Below are 21084 nucleotides of genomic sequence, written 5' to 3' on the forward strand. Positions count from 1 at the left end.
TTAATCATCATCATCTTCCTCCCGTTGTCCCGGCATTTTGCACTAGTTTTTACGAAGCGACTGCCATCTGACCTTCCAAAGGGTAGACTAGGCTTTATTGGGATTAGTCCGGGTTTCGATTAGGATGTTTTCCTTCACCGAAAACTTACTTACTTACTCCGTTGGCTCAGCGACCCAAAATGAGACTTGGCCTCCGACACAAGACAGCGCCACTTTTCTCGGTCCTGTGCGACCTCTCGCCAATTGTCGACTCGAAGCTAGCGACTGGTAAATATTAAATGATATTTCATACATAAGTTCCGAAAAACTCATTGGTACCAGCCGGGGTTTGAATCTGTGAACTCCGGATAGCAAGACGCACGCTCTTACCGCTAGGCCACCAGCGCTTCAACATTAATATACTGGATTATACAGAAAAAGATTGGTTTATTAGAAAACACAATTCCACTAATAAGGGCGCCACTGGACGGACGATGCAGTTTTAAATTATCAATACTCACCGCACATATTAAAATATTTTCAAATTAAACATAATATCCCTAAGTTTCAAAACATAAGTAAACATAAGTGCAAACTGTGTAAAATACGCTCGAGTTTACCACGAACAGACATACAGACAGAATGTTGAGGTAATTCATTATTTTTATAAATAAGCAACCCTTTTACTTGACACGACAAAAAACCGCTTTAGCATGTCTAACAAGTAACAACTACATACACGGGTAAAATTCTTTTCATTGACTTGTTTTTTGGCCTCAAAATGTGACAGAGTGTAGTTTTGTGTATGGGATGAGTTTTCGTTTTCTAATCATTCTCATCGCCTTTTTTATTTATTTGAAAGACCAATACAAGTGTGACAGAGTGGTCAGAAACAAGGCAACGAAAATAATAGTGACTCACGTATCTCATCAAAATCATTCCCTACTAACTGCTCGATAATCACTTTTCTAACACCAGAGAGTAAAGTCAAAATGGGGGTTCAATGTCAAATAAAAAATCATGTCGTTAGGATCGCCGTCGTCGAAAACGATGAGTCAAAGTTGACGTTTGACAATTCAGATACCACGAATATCGTCACGTGACAACGAAAACGAATTGCAAAAAATGATTAAACAAAAATAAACCTTGTTATATTACTAGCAAGGTTCACTGTGGCTCTGAACTTGTGCTACTACCACAAGTTTTGGTAGTCTCCTGATGATATAGTTCTGCTATCAAAGTTAGAGCCACAACTTTTTCTTAAACTTCTTATATAACACATCTTATATAGTCGTTCGTTTTGTAGCTGGCTCGAGCGGCTAATCCTTTGTCTATTAAATATAAGTAAAATGGCACGTGCTACTTACCTGCATAAAAAAAAGTTTCGTTCGCTTTAACCGGTTATTGATTTGCGACTCTATGCTAACTACGATAAGATTCAAAATGAACTAATGAAAAAATATGTTGCGAGGCTGTGCGTGGTCCCTCTACAGTTACTGTGTGCCGGCGAGTCTAACGCTACAGAACCGTTCTAAAATGTGTCGTCGAGATGCGTAACAAAGGCGCGTTATCGGAGCGCACTTACAGTGGTTTTTCGAGCGTGCGACTAGCCCGCGCTCAGGTGCCAATTAGAATTATTTTTTGCAGGTAGTTGCACTTGCGGTTTTACATACAATAGACCAGGGGTTCCCAATCTTTTTCAACATGCGGCGCAGTTACAAGTTTAGTATTTTGCAACGGCGCCCTTGTAAATTTAAAATCACGGTCGAAAAAGAGTGACACGACGCTATATTATTTGCCGATGCGAGCGCTCAAATAGGTACCCGCGAATATTTGTGGTTTCGTATAATGATAGAACTCACGGCGCCCCTCTTTACTTTCTACGGCGCACCAGGGCGCCGCGGCGCACACTTTGGGAACCCCTGCAATAGACAAAGGATTAGCTGATCGGGGCCAGCTACAAATTCAACGACTATACAATCGATGATTCTCTGGTTCAGCTTTCAAAAACGTGTTTATATTATAGATTTTTTGAAATGTATTTTATGTAAGATCCTAATATGGTGAACAAACGCGTGTCTCTTTTGTGCGATCGGCCGGCTCCCGTGTTAGGGACTTGTGAAAGCAACAATGTCGTTTAAAAAGCAACTTTGGACCCGGGTACGTCCTTAAACTACGTCCAAAAGAGAGGTATGGGCATTGTGAATGTAATCTCGCTTTGTGTGGTAGGGCACAGCCAGTGGATGTCATTCCAGATTTAGAGCAGAGCCCAACTGGGGAAGTACCTCCACCTTACAGAAAACAGCAGCCAAATAACACTAGACCCTACTCATAGTGTTGTGTTCCTGCCGGTAAGGATGCCAGAGCTTAACTAGGGGGGGCGGGTTTAGGGTTGGCAACGCGCATGTAACTCCTCTGGAGTTGCAGGCGTACATAGGCTACGGAGACTGCTTACCATCAGGCGGGCCGTATGCTTGTTTGCCACCGACGTAGTATAAAAAATAAAAAATAAACTGTATGCTGATAGTATTAAGGCTCAAATCTATGTAACAGCTCATAAGATAACATGTTTTGGTAATGTAGGACGATCGACCACCTTAATGTAGGCAAGCGCTCATATTATTGCATAGATTTGAACCTTAATACTATCACGATACAGTTGCTTTTAAAGGACATTGTTGCTTTGTCACGTGGCTAATACGGGAGCTGACCGCTCGCATAAAAGAAACAATGGTTTTTGTTTGACAGATTAGGGTCTGAGGCCTAAAATCATTTGAAAAAAATCATACTATGTCATTATTTTATACAACTTGTGGGTCTTGTTATTAAGGGTCAACCGAGGCAAATACAACTATCTATATTCTATAGGATTATTGTTTTTTTTTGGTTATATCGCGAATAAGATTTGTCGGAACGCCCTTTATGTTACGTTTTATTTCCAAGTATAGTCAGTTTTTTAGCATTAGAAAACGGGTTATCAATCTTGACGGGTCACTTTATTGAAAATTACTTAAGTCGCTTTAAAAAAATAGTTTATACTACTTATGAAAACAAAAGCATGTGAAAAATCGTATATGATTTATAATTGTTACATATTTGCTTTTTCAAAAGCGATTTTCAAAAAAAAAAGACACGTTAAGATTGCTTACCTTATTTCTAATACAAAAACAACGAATTAATAGCTAATGTTTTTAACATTAAATGACGGAAGCTCTTGTATTTCACGTTATAAAAAAAAACTCAAATAGACGGTACAATCCCATAGTTGCACTTATCCCGGTCGACCTTATACTATGTTTCACCAAAGACATTTGATTGTAATAGAGGTAAAGTCTAAGAAAAAAACGTGCCCCTTAGTTTGACATCCAAAACAGATGGCGCTGTACTGCGCCATATGTTATGCGGTCACTGAATTGTCAAACGTCAACGTTTGACAATCAGTTACCGCAAAATGTATGGAGCTGTACAGCGCCATCTCGTTCACCTGTCAAATTCGAAGCACGAAATTGTCTTAGATTTTACCAAATAAAATTTGAAATAGAGGTGTATTGACAATATATTTAAATTTACTGCCATCTTTCGACACATGATTAAAACTTTTAGAACGCCATTTGACTTTGATCCTTATTATTTTACTAATATGTTTTAAATTTGTTAAATATCTAAAAGTAGCGCCATCTAATAGATCAAAAGCCAAAGGTATGGCAGCATCGTTTCGAGCGATGGCGCCACAACCTTTAGGTAGTGCCCGGTAGCCTCTTTTTGATATTTAACAAATTTAACACATATCAGTGACAGAATAAGGATCAAAGTCAAATAGCGTTCTAAAAGTTTTAATCACGTGTCGAAAGATGGCAGTAAATTTATGTAGCGGGGAGAATCAACTTTTAGCGTCACTCGTTGCCATGGTTACGATTAGTTGTCCAGGGAACAAAAGTTCATTGAAATACTGATTTTATGGTACTTAAATATATTAAACTTGCGTTTTTGTGGTCGTTATAACCAATGTCCATAATGGGCCCCCTACTAAGCATGTTAATAGAACGGCATACAACGTCTCTTCCAACAAACTGTGCCACTGTTGTCCCTTGGACAACGGGACAGGATAACAAAACAAAAAAAGTTGATTCACCCAGCTACAACATTTTCTTCGACGATTTACCCTTTATTTCAAATTCTATTTGATTTTACACGTCTTAATAAATGTATCTTTGGTTTCACCGTATGCATTTTTTTTGACATTGATACGGTGATTTACTCTCTGTTAACACGAACGGGCGATAGTTTCATTTTCAAAACCACTAAACTATATGCTAATATTGAAGCGATTAGAGTGTGATTATGGTAATATAATACATTACATGTAATAATGTATTAACTGTAACGCTAGGAAAGTGATTATTGATGTATAAGGGTATCTAATACCGGTTAGTTTGGTAGTGGCTTCTAATACCGGTATTAAGGAAAATGGCGGTTGTAATAACTTAAATTAACGACTAAAAAGTGGCTGTGACATAATCGGACAGACAGACGGACATGACGAATATATAAGGGTTCCGTTTTTTGCCATTTGGCTACGGAACCCTAAAAACGAGGAGCAATAAAGACGTACCAGAGACCAATAAGAAATAACAACTGACAATTCTTGCTGCTTCGAAGCCCAGGGTACGATTAACACTTAATTTCGTACAATAAAGTTTAAGGTGATTCAGTAGGGCTAAGATGGTCGGCTTTTTATCATTTATCACCATGCCTGTCACGTTCTAACAAGTATGTAAGCGCGAAAGTGACGGGCATAGTGACAAGTGATAAAAATGGAACCATGCTGCCACCGCTGGTTGGGAACAAAATACAAAATGAGGGCGAAATTAAGGGTTTGGTTTTCGTATATTTTAACCTTTTTATTGTTTTTATTTATTTAGATTAGTAAATAACTTTAGATTAGTAGAAAAGTTTAGGCTTGTGGATCAATAGAAATGGCAAATGCAGGAAATCCAATTTACTTTTATTATAGAGCAATCGTGAAGTTATCAAGAAGGAACATGGGATCAACGATTTGTACAGTCGCCATCAGATATATCGGAGCGGCCGAGGTGCTCACAAATATCTGAACACACATCTATTGTCAAGGCGTCTATTGTAGAGCGCGCGGTCAGATATTTGTGAGAAACAGAAACATTATATTACCGTCAATTTTTAGTTTAAAATGTGTACATTATCAATATCACAGACATTATCTTATCAATAAGCTAAGACAATTTCGTGCTTCGAATTTGACAGGTGAACGAGATGGCGCTGTACAGCTCCATACATTTTGCGGTATCTGATTGTCAAAAGTTGACGTTTGACAATTCAGTGACCGCAAAACATATGGCGCAGTACAGCGCCATCTGTTTTGGATGTCAAACTAAGGGTCACGTTTTTTCTTAGACTTTACCTCTATATTACAATCAATTCTTTGTGTCAATACTTATTATGTAGTCATTCGTAAAAACATAGACACGTAGAAAATGTCAATCCTTAATTATTTTGCCATTTCTGTTAAACTCCACTTTGTTGTTTTTCAACTCGAAATTAAACGTATATCCTCTTTTCAGGACATACTCTTCGAAGAAGAGGAACCAGTGGAAAGCTTCCATCTCTCTCCCACCCTCCCCAGCGAAGAGAACGGACACATCGACAAACTCACCAAAGAGAACTCCAACGCGCGCCTCAACCAAAACTGCACTTCGCCGTCCTCACAAAACTTACGACAAAACATGTCCAAAAGAAAACTATCTTACACCAAACCTATACCTAAAACGGTATATAGTTCAGCTTCTATGGCCTTAGACAGAGATGCCTCTAAATTAGGTTCGGTGGAGACTTTTGGACGCCGACTTAGCACAGCAGGTCCTAGAAGAAACATGTCGACATCTAGCTTCGCGTACGTCCACACACCCTTCCACGGATCCACTTTATCCGCCTTTGACCAGCCTAATGAGTTCGCTTCGCAATTCTCTTTAAAATCAGTAACGGATAGCGTCGCAGAAGTAGCTTACTGCTGTTTTTGCTGCAAGAAAAAAAAAGATAAAGAACCTAATAAGTTCTTCGATATTAGTCTACTCTCCGACCCTACATACTTGATAATCTTAATATCTAGCAGCACTGTAGCTATTTCATGTACGAATTTTATAATCCTCCTTCCATCGCACGCCCAAAACATAGGCTTTTCAAAAGCCAGAGGCGCCTATCTCCTAAGCACGGTGTCCGCTTTAGATTTAGTGGGTAGGATCGGCGGTTCAGCCCTCTGCGACTTAAACTTAATTCCGAAAACTTTTTATTTCGTCGGTGGATTATTTTTCTCAGGGATAACGTTAGCTACTATACCGTTTTTAGAGTCTTATGTAGCTATAAGCGTTGTATGTGCTTTGTTTGGGTTAGCTTCTGGGGTTAATAATGCGACTACAACATTAGTTATGGCGGAAATTTTAGGGGTAGATAGATTAATGTCTACATATGGTATAAGTTTGTTCGTGAACGGTATTCTACAGTTGGTAGGACCGCCGATATGTGGTCTCTGGTTCGAGGCCGACGGGAACTATATGCATATGTTTTTGACTTTTGGGTTAATATATACGGCCGGTGCGGCGTTGTGGATATTAATGCCGTTCGTTAATAGGAGAAAGAAGAGATTAGCTGAGCAGAAAGTGCAGGTTTAAAGGTTTCAACTTTAGCTAATAATCTCAAATTACATTGGGAGTTTTTATATCGTGGCCCCAAAATTTGAGTGAATGTATGTATGAAATTCGAAGTATTTTCAAAGACTAGCGAATAATAACGACGTTAACCGCTATATGTCGTTCTGCGTTATGTTGTAGATGGCGCCATTTAGGACGGCCATATTGTTAGCAATCTGAAATATTTAAAAAAGATGGAGTTACGATGTGATGCTATCTCTATCCATTAAGAATTATGAGGTCGAGAACGAAACATTTGTATGAATACGAACACTAAAAGTCTATATTATTCACTTGTCTTTAGCATTGCCGAATTTTCAGGGATTTCTATAAAGAATTTATTTTTGTACTCTATTAATGTACGTCTAAGCATAGACAGAGAAATAACAAGACGAAAAATGGAGTGAATAATGTTATGTTTTTGACACCTGCACTAGATGGCGCTATATGGCCTCGTATACTATGAGGTATCTAACGTACATTCCATAAAGTGGTGTCTAGTTAAACGGTTAAAACAGACCTACAGTATTTTGCACTACTTTGTAAGTCTTATTATTATTTTGTCTATGGTTTAAGCTAATAAATATAAAAGTTACCTTAAACGAGGCTTCCGGTAGTAAAGCTTTTTTTATTTAATATTTAGTTATAGACTTATAATGTCACATTGTACAAGATAGGTTATTAGTTATTTTTAGTCAAATTTAACGTATAAATCCAGACAGACATTGATTTCCAAATAAGAAATTGTTCATGTTTTTTACGATACGCTATTATACTTAGGTTTTAAATGGGTTTTATACAATTTCCATTCTGGTATTTAGCTCCCCATTCCATAAATAACGATACTTTTACCTAAATGGTTGATTGAAAATATCCTCAAAAAATGGTACTTATAAAAAAAATTACGTGTTTAAAAACACATGTATTTTAATTTCCTCGTGTTCGAAATGAAAAGTAGACTGTTTATTCAGATGAAAGGCATCATTTCAGCCTCGGAGTATTAGCGCTCTCGCTGCGTTCGAGCGCCAAACTACCTCTGCTGGAATGGGTGCCTTTCATCCCTTGGTTAACAATCTGCTATTATATAATAGTTAAATATTATAAATATTGCTGAAAAAAAAGCGCCAACGAAAAGTAGAATATATACAGAATTCCTAACAATCAAAGTTTTATACCAAACATAGGCACAACATTTTAATATGAATATATTTTAATAGTAATATTAGTATCTAAGATATGTTAATAGTAAAAACTGTCAAACTTTTACAAAGTAACTTATAAGCCACACCTGAGCTATATGACTATATGGCTGAAATTCGCTTATAGTGAAACTTCTAGGATAAATTATAATTTTATGTTCACATTGACAGTCTTTTCTATTAGCTTGTCTTTATTAATTTTTAATTAGTATAATTATTACAGATCGATTCAGGAAATCTGGCACGAATGAAATGAACAAAACTTTAATTGTGTGAGTGACACGTATAGATCTGCTATACGCGTGCGCCCGTGAGGGACAAAACATACGTACAGTCAGCGTCAAATACTTCGTAGCAGTCAAAGTAGCCAAATAGTTCGTTACACCATATATTTAGTATGGTGTACCGAACTATTTGGCCACTTTGACTGCTACGAAGTATTTGACGCTGACTGTACCTAATGCGGCAAAATTAAAAACACGTTTTAACATTCCTGACAACATACCAAAAACAACCTATGTCATTTGGTCGGGTTATTTGTTGCCCAACCATAAACCATAATAAAATTTACGATAGGGAATAAAAAAATTAGACTGACAAGGACAAAGAATAATAGCACTTTCTCTGCTACTCCTACCGAAAGTTCATCATCTTTTATTGTATCTCTATGGAGTGACACCTGGGGGCCTACCGCGAAATACAAGATTCGCAAATCTTTTTCTTTTACTCTCACTAAGGAGTAATTAGAGTGACAGAGAAAAATGCTCGCAATTGACGAACTTTGATTTTCGCGGTTATAGCCCCGAATATGTATACAGTCAGAGCGGCCATTTTGTTTGTTAATCTTATACACACATAGATATTTTCATTCACTCATTTCATTTGTGCCAGCTCTTGCGAATCGACCTGTACACTTACACTTCTATGAATTTATTAATTTTATAATCGAATTTAATTATTTCTATTTTATTTTATCTTGCCAATTTTTGATATTGATGTTTCTTAAAAAATATATTGAAACCGTGCAAAATTATTTAATTATGCGTAGACTTATTTTTATATACGTGATTTATATTTTTATATACTTTTTATGCATTATATACTGTCATTCCTTTATATTATTTAGTGTTTAAAATTGTATTTTTGTCACAGAAAATCAACTTCATCATTATGAATCAAACGGAACGTTCGTTGACATTTGGGTCCGTAAATAGGGGATATTACGGAAAACTCTGCGTAGAGGGCGCCACCATCACATTCCGATGGCTTACCACGAAACACGAAAATCGAAATTTCGTTATCTGCCTCTCTATCACTCTTGCATATTCGAGCGATAAAGAGGCCAGATAACGAAATTTAGATGTTTCTCGTTTCGCAGTAGGTATAAACAAACCGCATTGATGCATCAATGTCATAGTGAAAACTTCTCAAAAAACTGTTTAAAGCATAGTATGTATAAGTAACTTTATGGTTTATGTGATGTGCTGCTCTCTGGCGGCAGAACATTGCAGTAATACGCCCTATTGCAATAGGGTTGTTTCCAATTTTTTGAAACGCTTGTATTACGTTCTATATTAACTAAAGGTTGCCCAAAAATTCAACTTTTATACAAAAAGCGGCTTTAAATATCTTAAATTAACAAAATATATTTTGACATATGCTTTCGCGCCCAAAACGCTCTTTGAAAATTGTGTGACGTCACAGTTTACGGTTTGACACATAACTACATACACACGTAGAAGATAGGAACTGTCAACTGACATTTGTCATTTGTTGTTTATCACCTACAGTGTCAATCCGAGAGTTGTGACGTCATCAGAATCTTCAATGACGTTTCGAGTTTGGTCACGTGACGTGTGCCAAAAGATATTTTAAATTCAATATTTACAAAAATATGGTCATTACAGGTCCCCTAAAAGTAGTTTAACATGTTCTTATAATCCAAAAGAATTTATTGTGATACAATTCGGCCCTAAGATTTGTAGATGGAAACAACCCTATTGCGTTTGCAATTAAGTTGCAGGACATTCCACTGACATACATTAGTAATATTAGTATTGAATTCGTACAAAATATATTTTTATCTAACATTTTTAATTTGTTACTATTTAGCTCGGTGCATATGACAGATGTCATACCAGCGTAAAGTTAAAACCATAGACTAAGTATTTTCCTTGGAGGATTTAACAATTGGAGACGCCTTATCTGCAATTTTCTTTACAATACAGTCTGCCGATTTTTGCGGGGAAGGGACCGTAAAATGTATGGCTATTTGTACGTAACGTACAAATAGTCATGTCAGATAAACGTCAATCCATACAATGCATATGACCACTGGCCGAGGTTTTCGACAGAGGGTAAGCTCTTAAAAGCGACTCCAGTTGTTAAATTCTCCAAGCTATTTTCTACAGACAGGACAATGCATGCGTCCGTGAAGGCCAGATCATACGCAATGCGACTAAATTAAAAACACGTTGTAATATTCCTGACAACATTACTAAAAACAACCTACGTAATTTGGTCGGGTTCATTGTTACCCACCATAAAAACGGTGGGCAGCAAAAAACGTCTTCGTCACTTAAAACGCTTTTTCGCTTAAGACGCATTTTCGGAGTGGTTCCTTTAGAATCTTCTTAAGCGGTTTTTACTGTATATTCATAATGTCTATCTAGCGATGTTAAAAATAGCTAATTGGTAAAGTATGGAAAAAACTACAGAAATGCCTTTAGTTATGATTATTATGAATCTGACAAAAACAGAATTTACTTAAAGTAAGGACGCTACGCACAAATAATTTCGTACATTGACACCCCGTTTACTATCTCTGTCGCACGCACACAATTATATTGCTGTCCCGCTCGCACAGTGGCATTGACCGCCGGCGAGACAGCAATATTTTAGTATTCAACTGCGTCCTCGTCGCCGCACGCGGTTCGCAGTCCCGGCGGCATTATCTCACTCACCGCTGCACTGCGCATTGTCTCTCCTGTAAGGCTATGATGGTCGGCTCTTTATCATTTGTCACCATGCTTGTCACGTTCTAACAAGTATATAAGCGCGAAAGTGACGGGCATAGTGACAAGTGATAAAAATGGAACCATGCTGCCACCGCTGAATGATATATTGGACAGCGACAGCAAACTAGACATATCCCAATGCATTGAAGCTAGAATTTGGCAGTTAGTAGCCGAAACCTAGAGTCAATAACGACGACAAGCTTAATCAATGTATAGTTAGCACTAAGTAAGTCTCAATGCAATGTCACTCCTTTTAATATGTGTAGTATGAAGTGTGGAATTAAAAGGAATGAAATCTCTTATGGCAGAACTGTTGCAAAAGTGTCCAGCTGTCAGCTATAAATAACAGTTCCAAATCTCTCCAGAGTAGCGCTGGAGTAACTAAGAACCTAGGCGTTATTGACGGAGTGAAGTGCGCTGTCTATGGTTTGATTTTTTTGTTCAAGTATTCTAGGTATTGTAGCGCCACCTATTTAAAGTTTTTTGATGACACTTTTTGGTACATGGAGATTTCATTCCTTACCTCCACCTTCCATAATGTGTAGCTTGACTGTAAGTGTTAATTTAAGGAATAAATAAAATAAATATTATTACGCCCGTGCGATAGAGATGGTACCTAACAGGCGGGTGAATGTACGAAATTCTTTGTGTTCAGCGTCCTTTATGGATAGACACTGACCAAAACAAGGGCAATTCTTTAGCTTTTGGAGCGTAGAAGAGATTCATGTGATATGATATGACTGCTGGTTTTTCCTGTTATCAACTCTTGTTAGCCTAAATTGTATTTTGTACATAATAAAATATGTATTTTTAAATGTGGTTTCCTTTAAGAAGTACATTTCGAATTATATGTACTTATAGTTAAAATTGAAATGTCACCGTATGTCACCTGAAGCGAATTTTCATCGCATTTCGTCAAACCCAAAAATAAGCCAAAACAAATCTTTCTTAACCCTTTTCTAGGCTCCACTAATCTACAACGTTGAGGATTAATTTGAAGACCAAGACATATTTTCCGAAAGTGCGATCTATTTCGAATCTTAAATCGGACTGCTAAGGTTGAAATTCTATCGGCGCGTATATAGCCAATAAATAGTATTGTGTCTGGAAAAGGGTTGCAAATGCAAAATGGTGACTGAAAATAGTGTGTAGCGCTGGGTCCTACACAAACAAACGAAAGGTCCAAAGGTCTGAAAGTCATCATCATTACCAGTAGCAGCACTCAGTCTACACTGTGTGCTATTGGGATCGTGATCCCGAATGTAAAAAAATTATTTATTGATTATTCGGAGAACCAACAGCTATCATTTAGTCTTATTAATATTTGTACAAAATTTGAAATTCGTCGCTTTCATAGTTTAGGAAAAAGTAATTAAAACAGTTTTGGGGTTAATCGGGTGTTTTTCACCCCCAGGGGGTAACAGAGGGATGAAACTTTGTGCAGAGTATAACCTCCCCAAAAGGCATCGTTTGATTACAGTTTCGGCCCAAAATCGCTGGGGGCAATTTTTCCTAGGCTATCCTGCTACACCCTTTCCCCATGGGATTAACCACAACATTGCGAAGAAAAATAGAACGAACACTTTGAGGGCCCGAAGTGACCACATGAAAAATAGAAGTGGATTGTCAAGGGAAATTTTGTAGCCCCGTAAATTTACTGCCATCTTTCGACTTTTTAATATTTAACCAATTTAACACCTATCAGTGAAAGAATAAGGGTCAAAGTCAAATGGTGTTCTAAAAGTTTTTATCATTTGTCGAAAGATGGCAGTAAATGTACGTGGCTACAAAGTTTTCTTTGACAAAACCCTTCTAGGGTTGCCAACTTATTTTGAGTTAAGTGATATTACATAAACTAAAAGATAATATAGTACTGTGAAAGAGAAGACTTCACAATCAGTGCCAAGAACACGCTAGTTGTGTTCACTTTGTTTTGAAAATGGAGCGGTTGACACTGAAATTGTTAAAATAGGTGAAAAATACCTATGTTACAGGGGTAGTTTTTATAGAGAACAACTACCCCAGTTTCTGAAAAAATAAAATAAAACAGACATTGTGGATCTAAAATCATGTGTGACACGCCTTACACTACCAACTAACTCTAAGTACTCTGCTTGCTCCTTTAGCATAAAAATAACCTTTTTTATTTTCATATCGTAAGGACCCATGACCCATCGAATTATGGTATTTTTGGGTACTAAATATTTTCTTAATCCTTTGAACGCACGCTTATCGTGCGCGGCGTGTCATCGTGAACCTTGTCGGAAAGCACGAAGGTTCATATTGGGCTGAAGACGCGCGTCACTTGACGTTTTGGGCGGTCAAAGGGTTAAAAAATATACATTAGAACAAAATACTACTGTACTGTACTGTTGGCAACCCTATTCTCTTCCCAATGTCCAAAAATATAAATTACAAAAGTAGGTAGCTATAACATCTATTTCAAATTTTCAGCTGGAACCGTTTATAGAAGAAGAACTTCCCGACATAGAAGACGCGGAGCATCCCAAAGTTCTCATCACCAGCGAAGCCAACACCCCCTCGGGAGGGGACCGGGTCACCAACGGCTCACCCCCCATCTACCCCTCCCACGGTAACCTGGATGAGAAGAACTTCTACAGATCCGCTAGTGCAGCCTTAGTAGGTAAAGAACATGAGAGGTACAGGAAGATTTCAGCCCCAGCGAACTCTAAACATGGACTACAACATATCTCTAGTAAAGTATCAACTATGCCTAGCAATCCATCTTTATTAGAGTCTGTACCTGAAGGTAAGGCTAGCAGGGTCAATTCTACAGACGCTTTCGGAAAGAAACTGACCATCCCTAAAACACCTAAGCGGAGTCCGTCTACTTCCAGCTTCCAATACATGTCTACTCCTTTCCATGGCTCAACATTGTCCGCGTTTGAGAAGCCAAGTGAATTCGCAAGCCAATTCAGCCTTAAATCTGTAACAGAGAGCTTAGCTCCTATAACATACTGCTGTGGATGCAGAAAGAAGGACACTAAGAAAGAACCCAGCAAGTACTTCGATTTACAATTATTGAAAGACCCTATATATCTAGTTATCTTATTTTCTAACTGTACCAACGCTATATCGTATACGAATTTTATAATTCTCGTACCGTCTTACGCTAAGGAATGTGGGTTTGATAAAAGTTTGGGTGCGTATCTACTGTCAATTATATCAGCGTTAGATTTAGCGGGTCGTATCGGAGGCTCCGCTATATCTGATGTCGTGGCCACACCTAAGCGTTATTTCTTTATATTTGGTTTGTTACTTTCAGGCTTGAGTTTAGCAGTGTTACCTTTATTTTCAAGCTACGTAGCCATAAGTGTATTTTGTTCTATATTCGGGTTAGCTTCAGGGATAAATACGGGTGTGACAGCATTAGTAATGACTGAGATGTTAGGGACAGAGCGTCTCATGTCTTCATACGGTATAAGTTTGTTCATAAACGGTATACTTCAGTTGATAGGGCCGCCTATCTGCGGTTTTTGGTTCGAGTACACGCAGTCATATAAGTCCTTGTTTGTGACCCTGGGATTGATTTTGGTGGGTGGTGGGTGTCTGTGGGGCTTCGTGCCGATTATAAATAACAGGAGAAGAAAGCAGAAGTTGCGTTTAGAAGCGAGCTTGAAAGCGTAGTTTTTTCTACTTTTGAATGGGTTTTGTTTTAGGCCTGTGCACACCGGATGCCACTGATAACAACCGTAAGTGACATTAATAACCAGTTTGAACGGCCATTCCCTAGTGGGAACTAGTGTTACCACCAAGTTGTTACCATGGATAACAGCTGAGAAATTTTTAACACCTTTTACCACTGAGAACAACTGAGAAGCAAAATTATCACTAGTTACCACCAAGTCACTTTGGTGGTAAGTAACTAGTGTAAATTATTTTACTCGGCAGTTACCATTAAAATAATGTAATGTTCATAATCATCATTAAAGAGCATGGCTTTTCGGTGAAGTAGACGCCAATTTTCGCGGTCCTCGGCCATGTTCTTTAGGTCCCTGTAAGACACTTTTAGTTGCTGCGTGTAGCTTGCTCGTGGTTTTCGTTTTCCTCTTCGAGCTTGGATCATGCCTTCTAAAAGAGTTTTAAAGAAATTGTCGTGTCTTATCAAGTGACCTATCATTTTGCCTCGTGTATTCTCTATGGTCCTCAGTAGGTTTCTCCTCTCTCCAACAATTCGCAGCACTTCCTCTTTCGTTTTTTTCTCAGTACAAATTATTCTCTCCATTCTTCTCCACAACCACACTCGTTTCCTATCTTTCTGTCTCATTGTCCACATCTCACACCCATACAAATGCCCATACCCACCCATGCTCCAGATGTATATCTTAATTAGGCGTTTTTTTGTATTCTTAGAGATTTTAGCCTTAAGCAAATGTTTTTTGGCGTTCAAAGCTGTTTTCGCCATTACTATCCTTGATACTATTTCATTTGTACATCTGGACTCTTGTGTAATTAAGCTGCCTAAATATCTAAATTTGTTTACTTGTTCTTATGTGTTCCTCCGATGTCAATTTGTTCTTTAACCGGGCGAAATTTTGAAGCAATTAGTTTTAGTTTGTACTGTTCATAATACCTAGATAATTATGAAGTGGGAAAGTTGTACGTCGATAGGTGTTTCAGTAAACTATGTGTGTGTGTAAAAATAGCTGTTTTTTAAAGCTGTTACTGGCTATATTGTTTGATTATTGAATGGGTTGTCGACGGAATAAATAAGCCACTATATTTATGTGGGTGTTATTGTTAGTATTGGGAATTCAAACATTTCCGTGGTAACTACTGGGAATTATTTTTCTCAGGGACAGGTGAGAAAAATATCTCAGTTATTACCAATGGTAACAACTTTGTGGTAACAAGTATGAATCAGTCGTTTGAACTAATAGATTATAAATTAATTATTGCGTAGGAATGCGAATCAATTGAATGAGTTTTCGAATGTCACTTACGGCCGATATGCGTGTGACCGTTATGATAAACTTGTGATCTACTTAAATTGAATTTAATTCGTCCACTGGACAAATCGAATTTATTTAGCTAAGATCTTTTTTGGTGTATTTGCCCCATATTTCCACATTTTTGTACTGAACACTTTTTATCTCACTTTTTTAAGCGATTTTATAAGCTTTTTTTACCAGGACGCAGTGTTAAAAAAAAAGATTGCTTTTTGTATGGAAATTAAATTTCCAGTGCGGTAGATATGCATAACATAAATAAAACAAGAAATCTATACTAAAATTGTGACATGACTATTTGCTTTTTTTTTCTACAAGTCTGAAAACCTATAAATAGCCCAAAAACCTAAGGAAAAAAGTGTTGTATAAAAATATGGAAATCGCTCAACTGACACGAAAGCATTGCTTAAGAATGAGGATGTAAACTAATTTCATTTGTTGCATTTCTTTTGTATTCTGCAGAAGGTAAAAGACGTGTAAGACAAATGGAACATTTTAGTTTTTATTGTCGATAGCATTGGTACAGTCACGTCTAAAAATATCGATGCGAACAAAGTGTCAAAAATATGCATACACAACCTTATTGCCCATATATTAAGGTAGTGTAGTACATATTTATGGCGCTTTGTCCATATAGATGTTTTTGGTCGGGACCGTACCGGTGTTCCGTGGATTATTATTTTGTTGTGGATTTTTTTCTTCAGTTTCGGATATAATTCGGCTGGTTTGAAAGGCGGAGATAAATACGAAATTAATACTTGTTTAATTTTCTAAAACTTGACGAAAAAAATCGACAGCAAAATGTAGCAGCCCATCTGCAGTGTAGTTAAAATACCGGAAATCAATAGGTCCAATACCGGTATTGACTGCACCAAGCAGTTCAGTACCGGTATTGTATACATATAATTGACAGATAATTACTTAAATAACAGGTTGTATTCGAGACTGTTCTTAAGCAATCGCGGATAAAAGTATTTAGATACATTTTTACATAAACAAGTATACCGGATTCTTCCCCTGTATCATGTATTTAATATTAAGGCGTATTTTTAAATATTAATGTTATTATAATCGTGTTATTCATTACCAAACGCTTAATATGTCAATTGGATACCAGTGCCATTTCAAAGGAAATACAGTAAAATTCGCTTAAGACGATTCTGGACGGAACACGCCGATAACGCGTCTTAAGCCTTATGTACATGCGTGTCGAGGCTTGGCAAACGTCCGGGACGCAGCTATGCGGTAGAATAAGATATAATATCGTTTGCTCCCTCTAACGCATAACTGCACGCATGTAAATCAGGCTTTATAGAGTTTACAGACTGCCGCACCGGACACCTTATTGTGGTCTGGCGCACATACGATCGTGTGTAAGGTGGTCCGCCGTACGTCCGTTAAGGACGCAGTTATAAGTGAGAGCGAAAGAGATATTATGACCGCACCAAGGTCACGGTCGGGTGCGCCCGTCTGTGACGACTTTTAAGCGAGAAAGTTTAACCGGGAAAAACGGATGAAACCCGGTTCCAGGGACCAGCGTATGACGCAGGAATCGTATTAAACGTGTGATCGTAATAAGTGGGTTTTATTGTTTATAATTATATTATATATATATTCACAATCACTGCGATAATATAACGCTTATGTGGATGCGGTCCTGAGGTTCGTCTATAGTTTAAATATCGCCAGTTTCTTCAACGACCTTCAATTTGTAACAATAAATGTGACGCCTGGAAATTTAGTTGTACCTAAAATAATTAAAAAATATTTCTTACAACTAATTAAACTTGTTCTTTGGAATTAGTTACGAAAGAAGAAAAAATATTAAGACATTAGGGTAAATCGTCTATTAGTGGCAACCTTCCAATAACTGGACACCTTATACTAAAAACGATTCTGTTTAATATTCACACAATCCAAGTAAATATGCAGAAGTAATGTTAGTTGGTTTACTTGAATTGTGTGAATACATAAATAGAATTCTTATTTTAGTATAACGTGTCTAGTTATATGATGGTGGCTAGTAATAGATGATATACCCTATTTCAAGTTTTTTTAAATAATTTCTTGTTACATAATCTTGGAATATTTGTTAATGAGTTACAAACAAAGAGAAATGTACCATTTTCGAAACTGTTGCGAAAAGGGATTAAAGCTCCTTTTTCTGAAAACTGGCGGTTTTTAAATGTCAAGAAACCTGTTTTAAACTCATGCCTTACTATACCTACTATAGGTAAATAGTGATTCCATAACATAGTATTATTTTATAACACTAGGTTAAGATTTTCATCATAGTTTATAATTCCTTTTTTGCAAATATCGTTCGTTCTTGTACAAAATAGATACAAAATTTTCAAGTTCCTATACCTAAGCAATATGTATTTTATTTATTTTTCAATTCATGACTCCTCTGATTATATCAATTATTTTTCGAGATAGAAACACGTTTTTCTAGAAATTCATCTTACAAGAATAATATTGTTATTTTTCATTTCGTAACTGGTTGCTAAATACAGTTACGAAGTGAAAAGGAAATCTAGTGTCTCAATGTGCAAATCTCTTTAAACTCATGTTTTTTTTTAATTGTCAATGTCACCATTTTGGACTGTGCGTCAAGCGTCAAAATGGTCCAAAAAGTACTTAATTTCGTTCTATGGGCACTAAGTGGAATTCGATTGCAGAACGGAGATATTTGTATTTGAGTCTAAATGTCATCGCCCTTATTACCTAGGCAATAGAGTCCAAGTAAGTAAATTAATTGCTACAGGGTAGATGTTCGCGCACCGCTGCGAGCGCAGCAAACCATTCGCCGCGCTCGCCCAGCGGTGGACTCTATTGCCTAGATAATAAGGGTGATGACATTTTGATTAAAATACAAATATCCCAGCTCTGCAATGGAATTCCGCTTGGAGTCCATATAACGAAATGAACTACATAGAAATACCTATCTAATGACCTAACTCTCATTCCTGTTAGGTTTTGGACCAGGCTCCATACAAAGTTACCCACGGTCCTTTGCACACCATTGTATACTATGCCAAATATAGTATATTTAGAATTTTGGAAAATAGCAGTAGGGGGCCAAGTCCAAGTGAGAATCGATGATGAAAAACGCCAATCGCAACCTTAATAATATATGGAAATATTCACATAACTTTTCGTAGCATCTGTCATTCCGATACATTATTTCTATTCGTCTGGCGTTTTGTCGATGTACGATTGTCATCTTGGTTAGGCAACCAGTTCTGACCAAACAGCTGTCTCTAATTCCTAAAATTGATGAAAGGCAACCAGAGAAGCAATGTTTTGTCAAATCAGGCAATGTTGAGTAAGTTTAAAGTGTACGTTTTTTTTTCTTGATGAAGGGGTAGTTGCTTGCATTTAGTTTTAGCAATTTATTAATTTAGGTGCTCCTTAGTGTACTTTAGTTTAAATTCCTTTATAATCAGAAATATTTAATAGCTTCCATGAGAAAAACAATATTCGATATGTACACGATATTGGTACCCGCCCTGGCGGTTATGAGCCACACAGTTTTTTAACAGTAGACAAATGTCAAATTAGTGTGAAAATATTGCGATAAAAATTCTAATGATCAGTTTTTTCATTAAAAAAACTCTTTATTTTTTCAACATTTTATTAGGTAGCAGCATTTTGCCTCGTAATCATTTCATAAATTAGTTACAAACACGAATTGATTCCTTCGATCGTAACCGAGTTACGAACTAAGACTGGGTTACGTTTATTACCATCTACGTAACTGCGTTACGAGCAATTTGCCATTAATTCTTGTTACTAACTTGGTTACGTAGGAAGATTAAAGGCATTTTCCTTCAATCATTAATTTTTTTCTGGTTAAATTTGTATACCTAATTAAAATAATTAATTTTTAAACTAAATAATTTTTTTTATAATTATGCCTAACGACCGAACTGGGATAGGTAGTGTAGGTACAACAAAAGATAGCCGAGAGTCGAACTCGATATCTAGCGTTAGCTAAAGGGAGCGAATGCGATCCTTATGAAAGAAATGCGCGGCACAATTTATATAGCTATTTAATTTACACTTACAGAAGGAAGTTACAAAAGGCACAGTAAATAAAGAAAGAAAGAACACTAAATTTAGAAGAGAAACAATTAACACTAAATAGGAAATAAGGAAATAACTAAACACAACAAAGTAGAACACAAAGCGAAAAAGCAAAGTGAATTGCAAAGAGAATTGCAAAGGGTGATTCGATACAAAGCAAGCGCGCGTGTGTGTTTGGCAAAGGCTAGGATCGCATTGAACGGCGATCGACTGAGCGGCGTTAGGCATAGCGGGGCGAGGGCGCGCGGGTGCGCGTGCGCAGACCGGCCGCTCGGACAATAGGTGACGTACGGAGGTGGCGTGATCTGCGGTTGCCCAAGCTCATGAGCGGTAGCGATTTTGCTCGCGTGTCAGTCCGCTACAAGTTCTCCCCCGCTGAGACCGTAACTACGGTCGATAGTAGTCGGGAAATCTGACCACTCGTCCGCTCTTCGTCTTTTTCTCTGGAGCAGGTGGGATGACGGTGTCCTGGATTGGTGCTGGAACTGCTGGAACCTCTTCCCTCATGACGTAGGCTGGCTTCAGTCTGTCGAGTGTCACCGTGACCTCTTTTCCTGACACATCTATGTCGTACGTCTTGTCGCGACGTTTTATGACCCTGTGAGGACCGGTGTAGGCAGGCTGAAGAGGACGACGTGCTGGCCCTTGACGCAAGAACACGTGGCTGCTTGTCTGGAGATCCTTGGGCAGGTAAAACAGACGGTTGGAGTGCCAAGCTGTCGGTTGAGGAGCTAGCTTGCTCATGTAGCTTCGTAATCGACCCGCGAAGTCAGTGACGTCTACCGGCTCCTTGGATGGCGTGAAGAACTGCCCAGGCAAACGGAGTGGTTCACCGTAGACAAGTTCAGCTGCTGATGCCTGTAAGTCCTCCTTCCAGGCGCTGCGGATGCCCAGAAGAACCAAGGGAAGTGCCTCGCTCCAGTGCGTGCTGGTGTGGCATGCTATTGCAGCCTTGAGCTGCCGGTGCAGCCTCTCGACCATTCCGTTCGCCGCAGGATGATAAGCTGTGGTTGTGTGATGATCAGCGCCAGTTAGTTTTGCTATGGCCTTGAAGAGCTGTGACTCAAACTGCCGGCCGCGGTCTGTGGTTATGTGCTCGGGGCAACCAAAG

At 37.9% G+C, this 21084-nt stretch overlaps 1 protein-coding gene across 6 annotated transcripts in view; it reads left to right on the forward strand.

Moving 5' to 3' along the window:
• Positions 1-19750, forward strand: part of LOC133532456 (monocarboxylate transporter 13) — a 90351-nt gene extending 70601 nt beyond the window's left edge. For 5 of the 6 annotated variants that reach the window (XM_061871135.1, XM_061871134.1, XM_061871136.1 and 2 more), the window contains one exon: positions 13369-19750. In XM_061871135.1, the coding sequence (XP_061727119.1) occupies positions 13369-14562 (1194 nt within the window). In that variant the 3' untranslated portion in view covers positions 14563-19750. Of the gene's footprint in view, positions 1-5576; positions 6633-13368 lie in introns of all 6 variants that reach the window. The other variant, XM_061871139.1, reaches the window with a different exon arrangement.
• The last annotated feature ends 1334 nt before the right edge of the window (positions 19751-21084 follow it).

Source organism: Cydia pomonella, chromosome 27 (genome assembly GCF_033807575.1).
Source record: "Cydia pomonella isolate Wapato2018A chromosome 27, ilCydPomo1, whole genome shotgun sequence".
In the NCBI taxonomy this organism is placed as follows: Eukaryota; Metazoa; Arthropoda; class Insecta; order Lepidoptera; family Tortricidae; genus Cydia; species Cydia pomonella.